This window comes from Triticum dicoccoides, chromosome 4A, assembly GCF_002162155.2.
Source record: "Triticum dicoccoides isolate Atlit2015 ecotype Zavitan chromosome 4A, WEW_v2.0, whole genome shotgun sequence".
NCBI lineage: Eukaryota > Viridiplantae > Streptophyta > Magnoliopsida > Poales > Poaceae > Triticum > Triticum dicoccoides.
This window is the reverse complement of record NC_041386.1, coordinates 621143019-621156865: the sequence shown is the minus strand read 5'-3', so window position 1 is coordinate 621156865 and position 13847 is coordinate 621143019. Positions and strand designations below refer to the sequence as shown.

At 47.6% G+C, this 13847-nt stretch overlaps 1 protein-coding gene across 1 annotated transcript; it reads right to left on the bottom strand.

Moving 5' to 3' along the window:
* Positions 1-8312: 8312 nt before the first annotated feature.
* On the bottom strand, positions 8313-11512 carry LOC119287428 (TATA-binding protein-associated factor 2N-like). Its single transcript, XM_037566968.1, has 5 exons — positions 11189-11512; positions 10125-10620; positions 9754-10006; positions 9457-9663; positions 8313-9303 (listed from the first exon to the last, which is right to left on the bottom strand). The coding sequence occupies exons 1-5, from the start codon at positions 11403-11405 to the stop codon at positions 8464-8466; spliced, it is 2013 nt and encodes a 670-aa protein (XP_037422865.1). The 5' UTR covers positions 11406-11512; the 3' UTR covers positions 8313-8463.
* Between the last annotated feature and the right edge of the window lie 2335 nt (positions 11513-13847).

The window sequence follows — 13847 nt, the reverse complement described above, 5'->3', positions numbered from 1 at the left end:
CTGAGTAATTATGTTCACTTGTTAACAGGAAGCAAAAAAAAAATCATATATATATGTTGCGCAACTGGAAAAATAATTGAAAAGAATACATTAAATATCTAGAGATCAAATTTTCTCCAGAATAGTTACATGAAGCATATAGATTGATACAAATTGAGTATTAAGAAGAAGCGATAGATAATTAAAATAAAGTGAAGTCAATTCGTCAGCCCCAACAAGATAGACTATGAGGCAAGCCAGCCTGGAGACCAAGACCCAGCGGGTGGCAAATGGCCGTCCTCCCCGACGGAAACAAGGCCAGAGGCAAGCCTTTTAGACTGGGTCTCACACGGGGTCAATGCTACCATGCTTTGTTCACTGGATCCACCGAGGACCCCCATTGGCGCATCACCTGGCGATCGTGGGCGCCGCTTCGCATCAAGTTTTTTATCTGACTGGCCCTGCTTGGACGATGCTGGACGGCCGACCGCCTCGCGTGACATGACCTGCCCCACGAGCCTACCTGTCTCCTCTGTGATCAGGAGCCCGAGACGATGCAACACCTTCTCGCGGGCTGCTCCTCCCGTTCGGTGTGGCATGAAGTGCTCTCCTGGTGTCGTTCCACCGCCACCATCCCGGACCAAGACGAAGAGTTCATCGCCTGGCTGACCTCGGCCATCGCTGCCACGCCTCACATCCTTCGAGGCGGGCTCGCCTCCATTGCCATCCTCACGGCATGGTGGTTATGGAAACACCGCAATGGTTGTGTCTTCAACGGCGACCACCCCTCCGTGAGCCGCGCCATCAACGACATCCGGGAGGAATCGAGACTTTGGGCACGCGCGGGTGCCTCAGGATTGGCGCTCAGCATGCCGGAGACGTAGCCTAGGGCCGCCGTGGCAGGCGCACCCACTCCTCCCCGTGCGCCACGGCTGTCGTGGCATGCCATCCTTGCGCACATGCTCGACAGACCACCACCCCTCTTCTCTGTAACATCCATGTAACTCTTGCTATTTTCTACCTATCAATGCAATGATACGCAAGCCTTTTGCGTATTCACAAAAAAAATAGACTACGAGGCGGATCAGTTGGCAAATATTCCAGAAGCAAAGAAAAATTACTTCATAACTTTAGCATGAACACAGCAAAGGTCACTTGAGCCCCAAAGGGTACAGAGACAAGCATAGATTTCATGGAACAACATAATCGTCCAAGCTTGACTCTGTACCCAAAGGCTACCCTGCCTTGAACCTTGACCTGGCTCCTCGCCTTACTCATGCCGCCGAACTCGAGTTGGAAACCTTCGCGCTATGCTTGCATCTGTTTCCTTGAATTTGCAGGTGATGGACAAACGAATAGGACGTTTTGATGGCAAGCCTATGACTTGCAAATCGACCTACAAGGCTGTTTGGATCAACAAGCCAATTGACCCCTTCGCAACGGCCATTTGGAAGAACTATGCACCCAACAAATGCAGAATTTTTCTTTGGCTAGCACACAAAAACCGGCTATTCACCAACGAAAGACGATTCAAAAGGGGGTTAACAAACTCCGTCTGTTGCCCGTTCTGCCTGGATACAGAATCAATCACTCACCTCCTCCTGCAATGCCACCACCTGCGTCCGTTTTGGAAGAGCTAAATTCAATTACTGCCACGCTACCGACGGACCTACACCAGCTCTGGGGACAGGGCCTAACCAACAAACCTCGCTCCACGGTTATCATTGCTATTCTGTGGAATATTTGGAAAAGAAGAAATGCCAAAGTTTTTCGGAATGAACTTCAACCGATCAACCTCGTAGCCCGCTCGGCTGCCGGCGACCTCATGCTTTGGTCCAATAGATGCTCCAATGAGCAAATTCTGCACCTTCTTCGAGATTGGAGTACCATGTTGTTCCACTTATCTATGAGATTGTAGCTTAATTGATTTGTACTCTCAACCTCCTTCCCTTTCTCTGCCTTGTAAATGTACTTTTTTATCTATTAATGAAATGGTTCAGGCCAGCATAAGCCCGCCGTAGTGCCGTAAAAAAAAAACAAATGGTATACATCAATGCAGAAAGAGTTTGGCAGGCTCATACTTGATCCAATTCAAAGATATTGCAGCTCATAAGGGTATGCCAACTAGGCCTTCAAGAAGCAGCACCGCACTCAAAAGCCGTCAGGTGAAAGGAAAACCATTCACAACATAGCTTTCTAGTGCCGCAAAGAAGGTATGTAAAACAAGAATTTGTTTGAGCCGACGTTTCCAAAGATATAAGTATTGGCAATCATGATGGAATCTGTCAACAAGTTCACCATCGGTGTCAACATACAACAGCCATCCGCCAAGATTGAGCAGCAAGAAGACGTCACCATCCACAGACACAATGCTGGCATCCCAATAATCCTTGCACCTTCCTGAACGGTCCCTGATTTTTTCAACTAGCATTTCGAGCCGGCACTTGTAGTCCCAAACCTTGCTTTCATAGTTCTGTAACACCCATATATGAACAATTTTCATGGCATCATTGTAGCTATAGATTCCGATCTTGTCATCCATCTCAAGGATTTTTTTGAAAAGGAGAATATATTAATATGAAGCAGATATCAATTATACTCAGACTCTGCACCAACAAGATGTATAAAAACATCCAGGATGCACACAGCCAAAAAACTAAAATAAAAAGAGAAAAAAGAGACCCTGCCACGGTGAGCAATCACGCGTAGCAGTAGCACTCTAACCACCACCAAAGACAACATTTGGACTACAAAGAAGGTTCTCCAAAAGCAACGCCTCCAGGAAGAAAACAATGCACAAGCGTTGTGGTTGCCCGATCAAAGATAGTAGAATTTTCGCAGCTGCGGGGGCAGAAAATTAAGTGGGCTGGCTTCGCTGGGCCACAGCGCGTGGCCCACGTACGAAAATTCTTTTTCTAGCAGACAAATGCATAAGAACTTAGTACCACCTCAGATAGAAAAAATTCTTTTCGGCGATGAACGGATGAAAAAAATTGACGAGACGCACATTGCTTTATTAGTAGGTATAGAAATGTTTTTCGGTGTCAAATAAGAGTTAGGACATCTCCACCGGCAACCCGCAAATTTTCTCCCACATCCATCGCGGATAGGGGGGCCAGTCCGCGGACACGGATGTGGGAGGACACCATCCAACCGTAGCGGCATACATCCAGCCTTTCTCTTTTTTTTTTAAGTCCGCGCGATCAAATAGCCGCATACAAAGGGTACATCCGTTCATAGCCGCGGTGGCGAAGGCAAGATAGAAAAAAGAAAGAAGATAAAATGGGAAGGGTGGAGGCGCAGGGTCCGGGAAGGGTTTTGAGTGAGCCAGAGGTATTGGAGTCTTACGTGTGTGGTGTGCAGACTCCCGCAAACCTCCCCCACTTTTGTCTCCGGTTTGCGAGAGAGAACGCGTCCGGACCGCCCGCGGACCGATATAGGCCCGCGTTGGATGGCTTCCGCGGTCCAGACAGCGCAGTCCAGACGAACGCGGACGGTTTGCATGTCCGTCTTGAAGATGCCTTAGTAGGTAGTTTCCTTCGTTAGCCTCCCACACCATCGATGGTTGTTTCTCATAAGAAAAAATAACATTGATAGGCCTCCCTCCCACCGGTCGAACCTCGTCCTCCAACATTTTCTCTGTCCCGCATCATCACACCAGAAAAACCGGTGAAAAAAACACGCATTGAAACCCAAGCACATCCTCGTACGCAGGAATCCGGCGTATCTCCCGCGCCTGGATCCCCGTATCTCTCCCTTTCCTTTTTGGCCATCTCTCTTTCTCTCATGCCTGAGATCCAATCAAGGCACATAACCCGCCGTCGTCGTCTGCTGGCCATGTTGGTTTTTGAGCTCTAGATCCAAGCGGTTGGACGGCGGCCGCGTGGGCAGGGCACGGGCGCTGCACAGAGCGCGCGCTCTATGCATGCCAGCCACGCGATCACCACCTTGTGCTGGCGCCTGGGTGGTTTTAGTCGCATTTGGCTATGTCCAGTAGCTAGAGGGGGCTAAAATAGGAGTGTTTGAAGCTGTAATTGGGGCCTAGGTGTAGTGAGTTGAGTACAGGTTCTTCTAGAAGGTTCTGGACAGTAGGTGCTTGTTATTTGCAAAATGCAAAAATACCAGAGTTTGGTTGTGAGCTTTGGTGTGATTGGTGTAGTCACTAGGCTGAGTATGTATGCAAATTTGCAGAGCAAATGGGTCCTTCTAGCTAGCACTTGTTGTTCAAAGTGAAAGAATGGACCAGAATGTAAAAGTGGATGAGGGGCTCAAATGCAGAAGTTTCTGGTAGGGCCAGGGACTATTATGAGGTATATTTGACCCAAATAAATTATGATAATTATCTAGGAATTTTCCTAATTTCCTATGTGCTGAAGAACATATATATTCTTTAGGTTATAAGCAAATGTGAGGCTGTCCTAAAGAGGGAGGGAGAGCTAGTGAGAGAGGTTTTTAGTTGGTTTAAATTTGTTAAGTCCAGATGAGTTGACTGAGAAAAATCAGAGTAAAGAATCAGCAAGATCAACTGAAACAGAAGAAAGAAAAAGCAAGGGGCAAAAACAGGGCAACAACAGGGTATTACATCAGGCGGCCTCTTCGCCTAGGGTTTTGGGTCCTCCGGTAGGATGTTCGATCCAGCCTCGCGCCACCGGTGCACGATCCGCGAGAGACCAGCTAATTATGAAATGAATCGTGCTTTATCATTCCAAAGAATTGCGAATAACAACCGCGTTTTGTCATTCCAAAGAATTGCGAAGAGCTGTGCTCGTCCATTTAAATTTGACTGAGTTGCATCTACTCCGACTTTTCAGTTTGAGGTCTTGGACGACGTTGCTATCTGAGCTAGTATGACGCGTCTGGGAAAAAAATGCAACTGTGTCCAGTTACGCGACGGCAAATCTCACCACTAGAAAAATTCAGTGGAACAAAATAAGTAATCCCTCCGTCCGAAAATACTTGTCGAAGAAATGGATGTATCTAGACATATTTTAGTTCTACATACATCCATTTTTATGCATTTCTCCGACAAGTATTTCCGGACGGAGGGAGTAGTATACTTGCTCAGAACATCGTGTTGTTAGTTGTCGATTGTTCAGAGTCGTAGAGCAGCCATGGCGGTGGCGCCACCGCCTCTGCGTTGTTCAGCGCCGCACGCTCGGCTCCCTCCACCGGCCGCCGGTGATTCCTTGACGCCACCGCCCGCCTTGGCCGTGGCAACCTCCTGCAGCCGCCGGCACCATCTCCTTCACGCCATGCCCTATATATGTTGCAAAAGTTTTGTTCAACATGATCGACCTTTGTTGCAAAAGGATTCCTCCACAGAGTGTTCTTCCAGGCGAACAATTCGACCGACCGAGTCGAGTCGAGGAAGCAGCGTCGTGGAAATCCAGATGGGCGGGCGTTTGCCTGCGTGTTCAAATCAGATAGATATACATCCCTGAAATAAATCACCTGATCCTGAGAGCAACGAGCATTGCCAAAAACAGACGACATCGATCAGTAGCCAACATGCATTTGGGTGAGATGGTTTTCTTTCTTGCAGAGTTATTCAGTGGCCTGATGAGCATATCATGGTAAACTAGCTAGATTTCGCCAAAGGAAACTGCCAGTCACATCCATACACTGATTTTCATCTATACAGACGGTTGGCCATCCACATGGCATGACACCCAGTAGCAGATCGATGTTGCAGCTACATCAGAGTGGGTACAAGTTTCTCGATCGTCTCCTCCTGGAGCTTCTTTCTGCTTCCGCTTCAACTCCTTGAGTGACGCCTTCTTGTCAAGGCAGCGGCGGTGGGCTTGCTGGCTTGTTGATGACGATGAAGTTCAGACCGGCGATGTTGTACTTCCAGTGAACAGTTCATGTTTCAGTAGTGACACAAGTGTGCTGGGCAAAGTGTTGAGCTGGTTTCAGCAAAGCGCCTCTTGTTGCTGCAACTTGGTGAGCCCAGGCATAGGCAGTGGTTGGTTGGCCATCCACATGACATCCATCGAGTAGGCCTGGGTACTCCCCTTTTCCAAAAAAATAAATTAACAGAGGACAGATAAATTAATTTTAAAAAATATCATTATTTCTGAATCATAAGTTTGAGAATCTAATAATACATCAAAACTCATGTACAGTACTAGCATGGTTTCATTAGTAAGGTACCTAGAAAATTCTGAAGGATGTAGTCTGATAATCTGGAAAATACATCAAAACTCATGTTCAGTTGGAAATATATATATGATGATTTCAGTGTAACCGAATACCATGCCTAACAGCAAAGCAAACCAGACTAAATTCTGACCCGGTACGGTCGCCATGCATTTTAAAAGAAAGCAACAGAGACGATCAAACTCACAATTCGACCGAGTCGAGGAAGCAGCGTGTGCGTGCAGGATTGAAGAAGTTGGAGACGATCAGTCGGGCTTTGCTGCCAGTATGATGTCACGATGATCATCGTTCTTCTTTCAGAAATTAAAATGTGACCAATGTGGAAACAATGGATTTCTCGCGGGTTGGAGCTGCTATAGTTGGATTTGACCGGTTCTTTTACTTAACTACTCCCTCCGTTCCAAAATAGATGACCCAACTTTGTGCTAAAGTAGCACAAAGTTGGGTCATCTATTTTGGAACGGAGGGAGTACTACTGTACATTGAAGTTCAGTAAGCGCGTCATTGTTGTGTCCTCTCGTCTTCAAAATAAGTATCGAATAAACAAAAAAAGGACAACAACATCAGATGTTATGAATGATGATTCAGCAATGGGTGGTTGAAATTCAGATGGGCGTTGGCTGCATGTATAGATATACGCTTCGTTTGGTCCAAGACATGCAAGAGCAGGTTGATTAGCTTTCGGCTTTGTCTACAGAGCTTGGTTGGCTGAATCCATACATCCCTTATCAGTGTATGGAGAGCTATCTCTCGAGCACAGGTTGAGGTTCGTCCTCAATGGGAAAATGGAGCACCTAACAACGCATCTTCGCCCTTGCTTCAGCTTGGTTAATAACATCTTGGAGTACTGATTTTTTTTTCTTTTGCCACGACTTCTATGAATGTCATTTTTTATGAAAATTTGGAGCACTGAGAACTTTCGTCAATGTTTGCACCCAAAAAAACACAAAATTTTTATATGTTTCTCATTTTTTCTTCCGAATTTTACTGTTCATCACGAGCTCAAATGAGCTCGGGAGGCAGAAGATGACTTTCGCCCTGATAGTTGCATTCGCTCACCGAAATACTGATCACATGGTACTCTCTCTACGCCCAATGGACCTCCCTCTACCGCGCCAGGAAGAAAAGCTGGATCGACGTGTTATAAGCCGTCGCCGTAGCGGAGAGAAGCTAGATGGCTTATGGATTGCTAGCTGTTAGTATTTTGGTACCAACATGCCAAACTAGCGGAATTCTTCACCGGGAAACAACATCTTGAACTTGGAAATGATCGTTTCAATGAAAACTGTCTATTTATATGTTTTTTCCGCCCGGTGAGTAGATACGAATCGAGGTATTGATCTACCAGGAGGGGGGTTCGGCTACACCCAGCTCTTTCTCATATAGCTAAAAAAACCAAGTTCTTGTCAAAGTAAAATACTGGGGCAATCTACTCATATCAAGCAGGTCTTAGCGGAGTCCAATTTATCAGTTTCATTGTGACCTTTATTCTGGTTAGGGGCAAGCAAGAAAGGGCGAACACGGGAGAAAGGCCATGAGGATGGGAAAATCAAAATAAAATCTTTTTAATTAGTTCTCCTTTTTTGGAATTTTCTTATTATCCTTTCATTTTTTTTACAGAATATTTTTCAAACTAAAAATAAAAAATACAATACAATAGTCAATATTCCTTATAATAGATATACTTAATTATATCATAAGAATCTTCCCAGGTCATTCTACAGTATAAACTGGAACAACCAAAACAACCAAAAGAGAGACTACCTTTTAGTTCTCAACTTCATATTTATCCTTTGTAGCACCCCTCATGTTAAACAAATTAATAAATTTTATACAGATCAAGGGAAACTCCCAAAGACGTCACCCCAGGAATTGTTTGCATGAATCACTGCAAATCTAACCTCTTTTGCCCCCAGCAATGCTCTGGTACAAAAAGTGTTAGAATTCGTGAGCCAAGCCGCAGAGCAGCAGTGCGGGGGTGCAGAGGGAAGAAGCTGCCTCGATTCCCTATTGCTTGCCAACTCCAGAAATGCTATTACAAGTTCAGTTTAGGGAATTACTAATAATTTGTCTAAAAAGATTGCTGCTCATATCTTCTGCTATTAAGCAGAGAAAAATATCATAGTGCTTACGACAACATCAAAACCAAATCCCCACAATTCTGAAACAGGAGCAATCAAATCAATCAACAGGTAAACACCAAAACTTGTAATAAAACCAGTGCAACACATGATACCACGTAGTAGCTCCGTTACAAAACTGTCTCCTCTTCTCAACTCTAAACTTCTCTCCCTCGCAATAATAAGAAAAGAAAAAAAGACCTATCTAGGCCTGGGGCTGGGGCTGGGCCTGCGACTGCGACTGCGACTGAGATGCGCCACCTAGAGCCGGGAAGTCGGCCGGTGTGAACTCCTTGTCCTGCTTTGGCCTGGGACCTTGCCACTGCCTGTAGTTGCCGCCCTGCTGGTATCCGCCGCCATTGTTGTACCCACCTTGCTGCCTGCGCTCACCACCCTCCTGGCGCTCCTGGTAACCACCATTGCCCCGGCCACCACCATTGTTGTACCCGCCTTGCTGCCTGCGCTCACCATTGTAGGCATCCTGGCGCTCCTGGCCACGGCCACCATTGTTCTCCTGGTAACCTCCATTGCCACGGCCACCGTTGTACCCGCCTTGCTGCCGGCGGTCGCCATTGTAGCCATCCCTGCGCTCCTGGTAACCACCATTGCCCCGGCCACCACCATTGTTGTACCCGCCTTGCTCCCGGCGGTCACCATTGTAGGCATCCCTGCGCTCCTGGTAGTAGCCACCCTGCTGCTTGCTCCCGGCGTCCTGGCGCTCCTGGTACCTGCCGTTGCCCCTGCCGCCATTGTACCCGCCTTGCTGGTAGCCGCCTTGCCGGCGCTCGCCATTGTAGCCCTCACCCCTCCTTGGGGCGCCACTGTCGTTGGCGTTGGCCTCAACGTTGTGGAACACGATGGCACTCTCGCCGCGGCCAGAATTGTAGACCCGGCGCTCAGAGCTGTTGTCACGGCTGCTGCGGCCATTGTAAGAACCATTCCCACGGCCTCCCCTGTAGCCGCCACCATATTGAGGGCGCCTTGGTGGTGTCGGAGGTACGTACGCTGAACCATCCTCATTCTTCAGATACTCCTGGATGCTGACCTGCAGCAAACAGCAGAAGTAAGGATCACACTATCACTAACAAGTGCAATAAAGTAATACTATAAGGAAATGCCTAGATTTCAGTAAAGTAAAACATGCCCCTTTCATATCGCAGCATCAAAATGCCTATTGTTGGTAGACTATAGTTCATACCTTGCGAGGTTTAGCTTCCTTTGCAGCAGCCTCCTTTGCCTTGCGAACATTTTCCGCCTTCAATTTAGCATCAACCTCAATCTTCTTCTTCTCCAAGAGCTGGAGACCCTCAAAATCTACAGCAGCAACCCTCCTCTCCTCAGGTTTAGAGGCCTCCAGAGACTTCTTCTTTTCTTGCATCTTCTCATATTCTTCAAGGGTCATCTCCTGCTCCAAATTAGCACATCAGTAAAAAGCTTGAAAAACAGAGCAAAGGGTCTGTACGAGAGGCAAGTATAGGCAAGTGTAGGAAAGTACAATTTTCTCTTGTTCGATGGGAGCCTCCTGCTCTTTCTCAGCAGTGGTCTCATTAGGAGCATCGCCATTAGAGTCTTCCTTCTTAGGCTTTTGCTTCTTGAGCTTCCTCTTGACAGAGCCACTGATGCACTTGGCCTTATTGGTCTTCTCCTTCTTCTCGGCGCCATCTCCCTCCTTATCAGCGCATTCTCCCTCTGGCTTCTTTTCGGCACCCTCTCCCTCTTCCTTCTTAGAATCATCTTTTTGCACATCCCTGCAACAGTTTCAAACATCAATGAGGTTAACTTAAAGGATAATGGTTACATTTGACAACAAAGCAAGAAAAACTTGTACAATAACCAACAGAAAGGTAAAGGCTCGGTGAAACATACCCTGTAGACTTGTCAGATTCAGAAGCAACATTCTGAGCAGCAGGGGCTTCCTCCTGCTTCTCCACAGCAGCAGGCTCCACCTTGCCTTCAGACTTGGTATCAACATCAGAAGCAGCCACAGAGGATGGCTTGCTCTTAGGAACGTACTTCATGTTGTCCCTCCCGTACTGCCTGTCATCATTGCCGTACCTCTGGCCCTCACCACCATTGCGGTAGTTAGAGTCAGGGGCCTGGTTGTAGCCACCTCCGTTGCCGTTGTTGTTGTTGTAGTCGCGGTTGCCGTTGCCATTGCCATAGTATGGACGGTCGTTGGTGAGGTAGACACGTTGATAGCCATCGTGATAGAAACGACCGTTGGCATCCTCAAAGACACGACTGGATCCGGCCCCACGTCCCCTTCCACGGCCTCCTCTGCCACCACCACCACCATAGTAGCCCTGGCCTCTGCCACGGCCTCCACCAAAGTTGCCCTCCCTTTGGTAATAGTTTCCACCCTCTGAAATATAGCATAAGCCAGTGTCAGATCAGATCAGACGACGGTTGCATACACATACTGGGGAGCAACCAGGGATAAATGAGAGTTCAAAAAAATTTCAGAGCATATTTAATTACAAGCATATTTAATTAAGGCATATAATAAGGTGGTAGAAATTAATCGAGCAAGATGTATGCATAGGTGAACATGAATCTGCCTGCCAGATACTGTGTGGATTGTAATTTAATGACAGCATAAAATTCAACAACCAGGAGACCAAAATTGAATCAGAACCAGAGAGAGGGGACCGATCTATACACCACCGATGTCTAGCACCTGAAAAATTGCAGACCCTAAAACGTACAAATCAAGGCCCTTAGTTCGACCAAAACAAGAGCAATCACGAGTCAGATGCGAGGATCTACAAAGATTTAACCGATACAGGGCGAAACAAAGGCCGGATCCCCGCTACGCTAGAATGCAGCCGCCAGCTGGGCAATCGGGGAACCGGAAGGAGCGATCGGGGCACAGCAATCTACATACATACAGATCGGGAGGGAGCGGGAGAGGGGTCGAGGCGGGCGCAAACCTTGGGGGTAGTGCTGCTGCTGGTCGTGGTGGTGGGGCGGGTGGTCGTCCTTGGGGGGGTTGGCGGCGGCGTCCTTGGCGGCGGCGGCGGCGGCCTTCTTGGCGGCCTTGGTGGGCTTGTCGGGGTCGTCGGGCGGGACGACCTTCTTGACGACGCGGGCTACGGCCTCGTCGCCCGAGGCGCCGTCGGCCAGGTCGAGCAGGTCGAAGATCCCCATCGGCGGCGGCTAGGGTTCTCCGCGCGCCTCTTCCCCCTAAACCCTCGTCGAGTCGAGGCTGATTTGGTGGACGCGGCTTCGGGATCGGGGGCTTGGTGGGTTTGGTTGATTGATGGGTCGAGTTGGGCCGGTGCGCGGGGATTATATAGGTGGGCGGGGCGGGCGCGGGCGCCCGCGACGCGACGGACCCGGCTCGGTTTCCGCGCCCGACTTACCGACCTTGACTCCAGCTGGAGGGAGGCTCCAGTAGCTTCCACGGCGGTTCGTTCGATCGGGTGCGCAAAGGAAACGTACGTGACCGGGTCGGGATGAGGACCGGACCGCTACTACTAGTGGTGGTGTAACCGGGTCGGTCGGGATCTCTCTCTCTCTCTCTCGCAGTTATGGAAGGAGTCGTGACCCCCCGACGATTGAGTACTACCAAGAACAATGAATCTTCTAAGTTGGTACTGCCGGGGGAGGGGGGAGGACTCCAGGACAGTTCGTGATCTTACGACTTTAGTACAGTCGCTTCCCCCCAACAATGGTCTTTACTCGTCAATCAAAAGTTAGGATGAAGAGGTACCGAGCTAGCTTGGGCTTGCAATGCTTTGAAGGTGTAGACAATGAAGGTAATAGTGGTGGTTTGTCTTTGTATTTGGCATGAATCCATGCTTGTAGATGTGATGTTTCAAACTAGAGATGCATCGATGCACATGTCCGAGCTAAGCCAAATGAGCCCTTGTGGAGATTAATTTATGTTTACAAAGATCCAAGATTTGAACATCGCCACCTCATGTGGTCTCTCCTGCAAGATTTGAGTGTTTAGTCTGATCTGCCTTGCCTTATTGTGGGAGATATTAGCGGATGTACGTGGGAATCTAAGCATTTCTCATTGATGCCATGGCCGATAGATGCAAGCTTTTCGTGATGCACTTGAGATATGTGAGTTGGCTGATCTGGGCTTTAGAGGAGTTGCTCATACATATGATAACATGAGAGGAGGAAATGCCAATGTTAAAGTGCGGCAGTAGGGAATCCAGCTTGGAGGAATATCTCTACTTCTAATGGACGAATTGGTTGAATAGTCCCCCCCACTTTCAACCGGTTTATTTTCAACCGGTTTTTCTTCGTCCCACCTCCCACCACCCTTCGCATTAAAAACCAAATCAATTTCCATAACCCTTCCTTTTGTTTTTCCATCTTGGCAATTGTATTTCCTCATTACGAATGATTCTTTCCTTCTCGGAATGAAGATCTCCGTCTTACAGATTTTCTAACAATCAAGCGTGGTTGTGGGCCACGCTTCCTAAAATCACAAAAAAGTTATGGCAAAAATCTTAACTTTCCTTATCCCACCATATGTTTTTTGTTAAAAGGTGGAAAGTAAATTACCGCACCGTAAATTATTCCATCAGTCCATCGTATCTTCTCGTCTCCTCTGATTGCCAGCCATCTATAGATACCCCCCATAGATCACCATTCACGATCACGAAGTAATTAACGGCTGCGACGGCAAGCGATCGAGGTACAAGGGTTCAGCAACGACAAGGCAGGCTGGGAGCATGTACCATGGCGGAGAGCATGGCCGCTTCAAGGACCAGGCTTCATTCAAGGCATGATTCTTGCTTATTCTCTACTCCTAATGGACGAATTGGTTGAATAGTCCCCCCCACTTTCAACCGGTTTATTTTCAACCGGTTTATTTTCAACCGGTTTTTCTTCGTCCCACCTCCCACCACCCTTCGCATTAAAAACCAAATCAATTTCCATAACCCTTCCTTTTGTTTTTCCATCTTGGCAATTGTATTTCCTCATTACGAATGATTCTTTCCTTCTTGGAATGAAGATCTCCGTCTTACAGATTTTCTAACAATCAAGCGTGGTTGTGGGCCACGCTTCCCAAAATCACAAAAAAGTTATGGCAAAAATCTTAACTTTCCTTATCCCACCATATGTTTTTTGTTAAAAGGTGGAAAGTAAATTACCGCACCGTAAATTATTCCATCAGTCCATCGTATCTTCTCGTCTCCTCTGATTGCCAGCCATCTATAGATACCCCCCATAGATCACCATTCACGATCACGAAGTAATTAACGGCTGCGACGGCAAGCGATCGAGGTACAAGGGTTCAGCAACGACAAGGCAGGCCACACCAGCAAGGCAGGCTGGGAGCATGTACCATGGCGGAGAGCATGGCCGCTTCAAGGACCAGGCTTCATTCAAGGCATGATTCTTGCTTATTCTCTACTCCTAATGGACGAATTGGTTGAATAGTCCCCCCCACTTTCAACCGGTTTATTTTCAACCGGTTTATTTTCAACCGGTTTTTCTTCGTCCCACCTCCCACCACCCTTCGCATTAAAAACCAAATCAATTTCCATAACCCTTCCTTTTGTTTTTCCATCTTGGCAATTGTATTTCCTCATTACGAATGATTCTTTCCTTCTTGGAATGAAGATC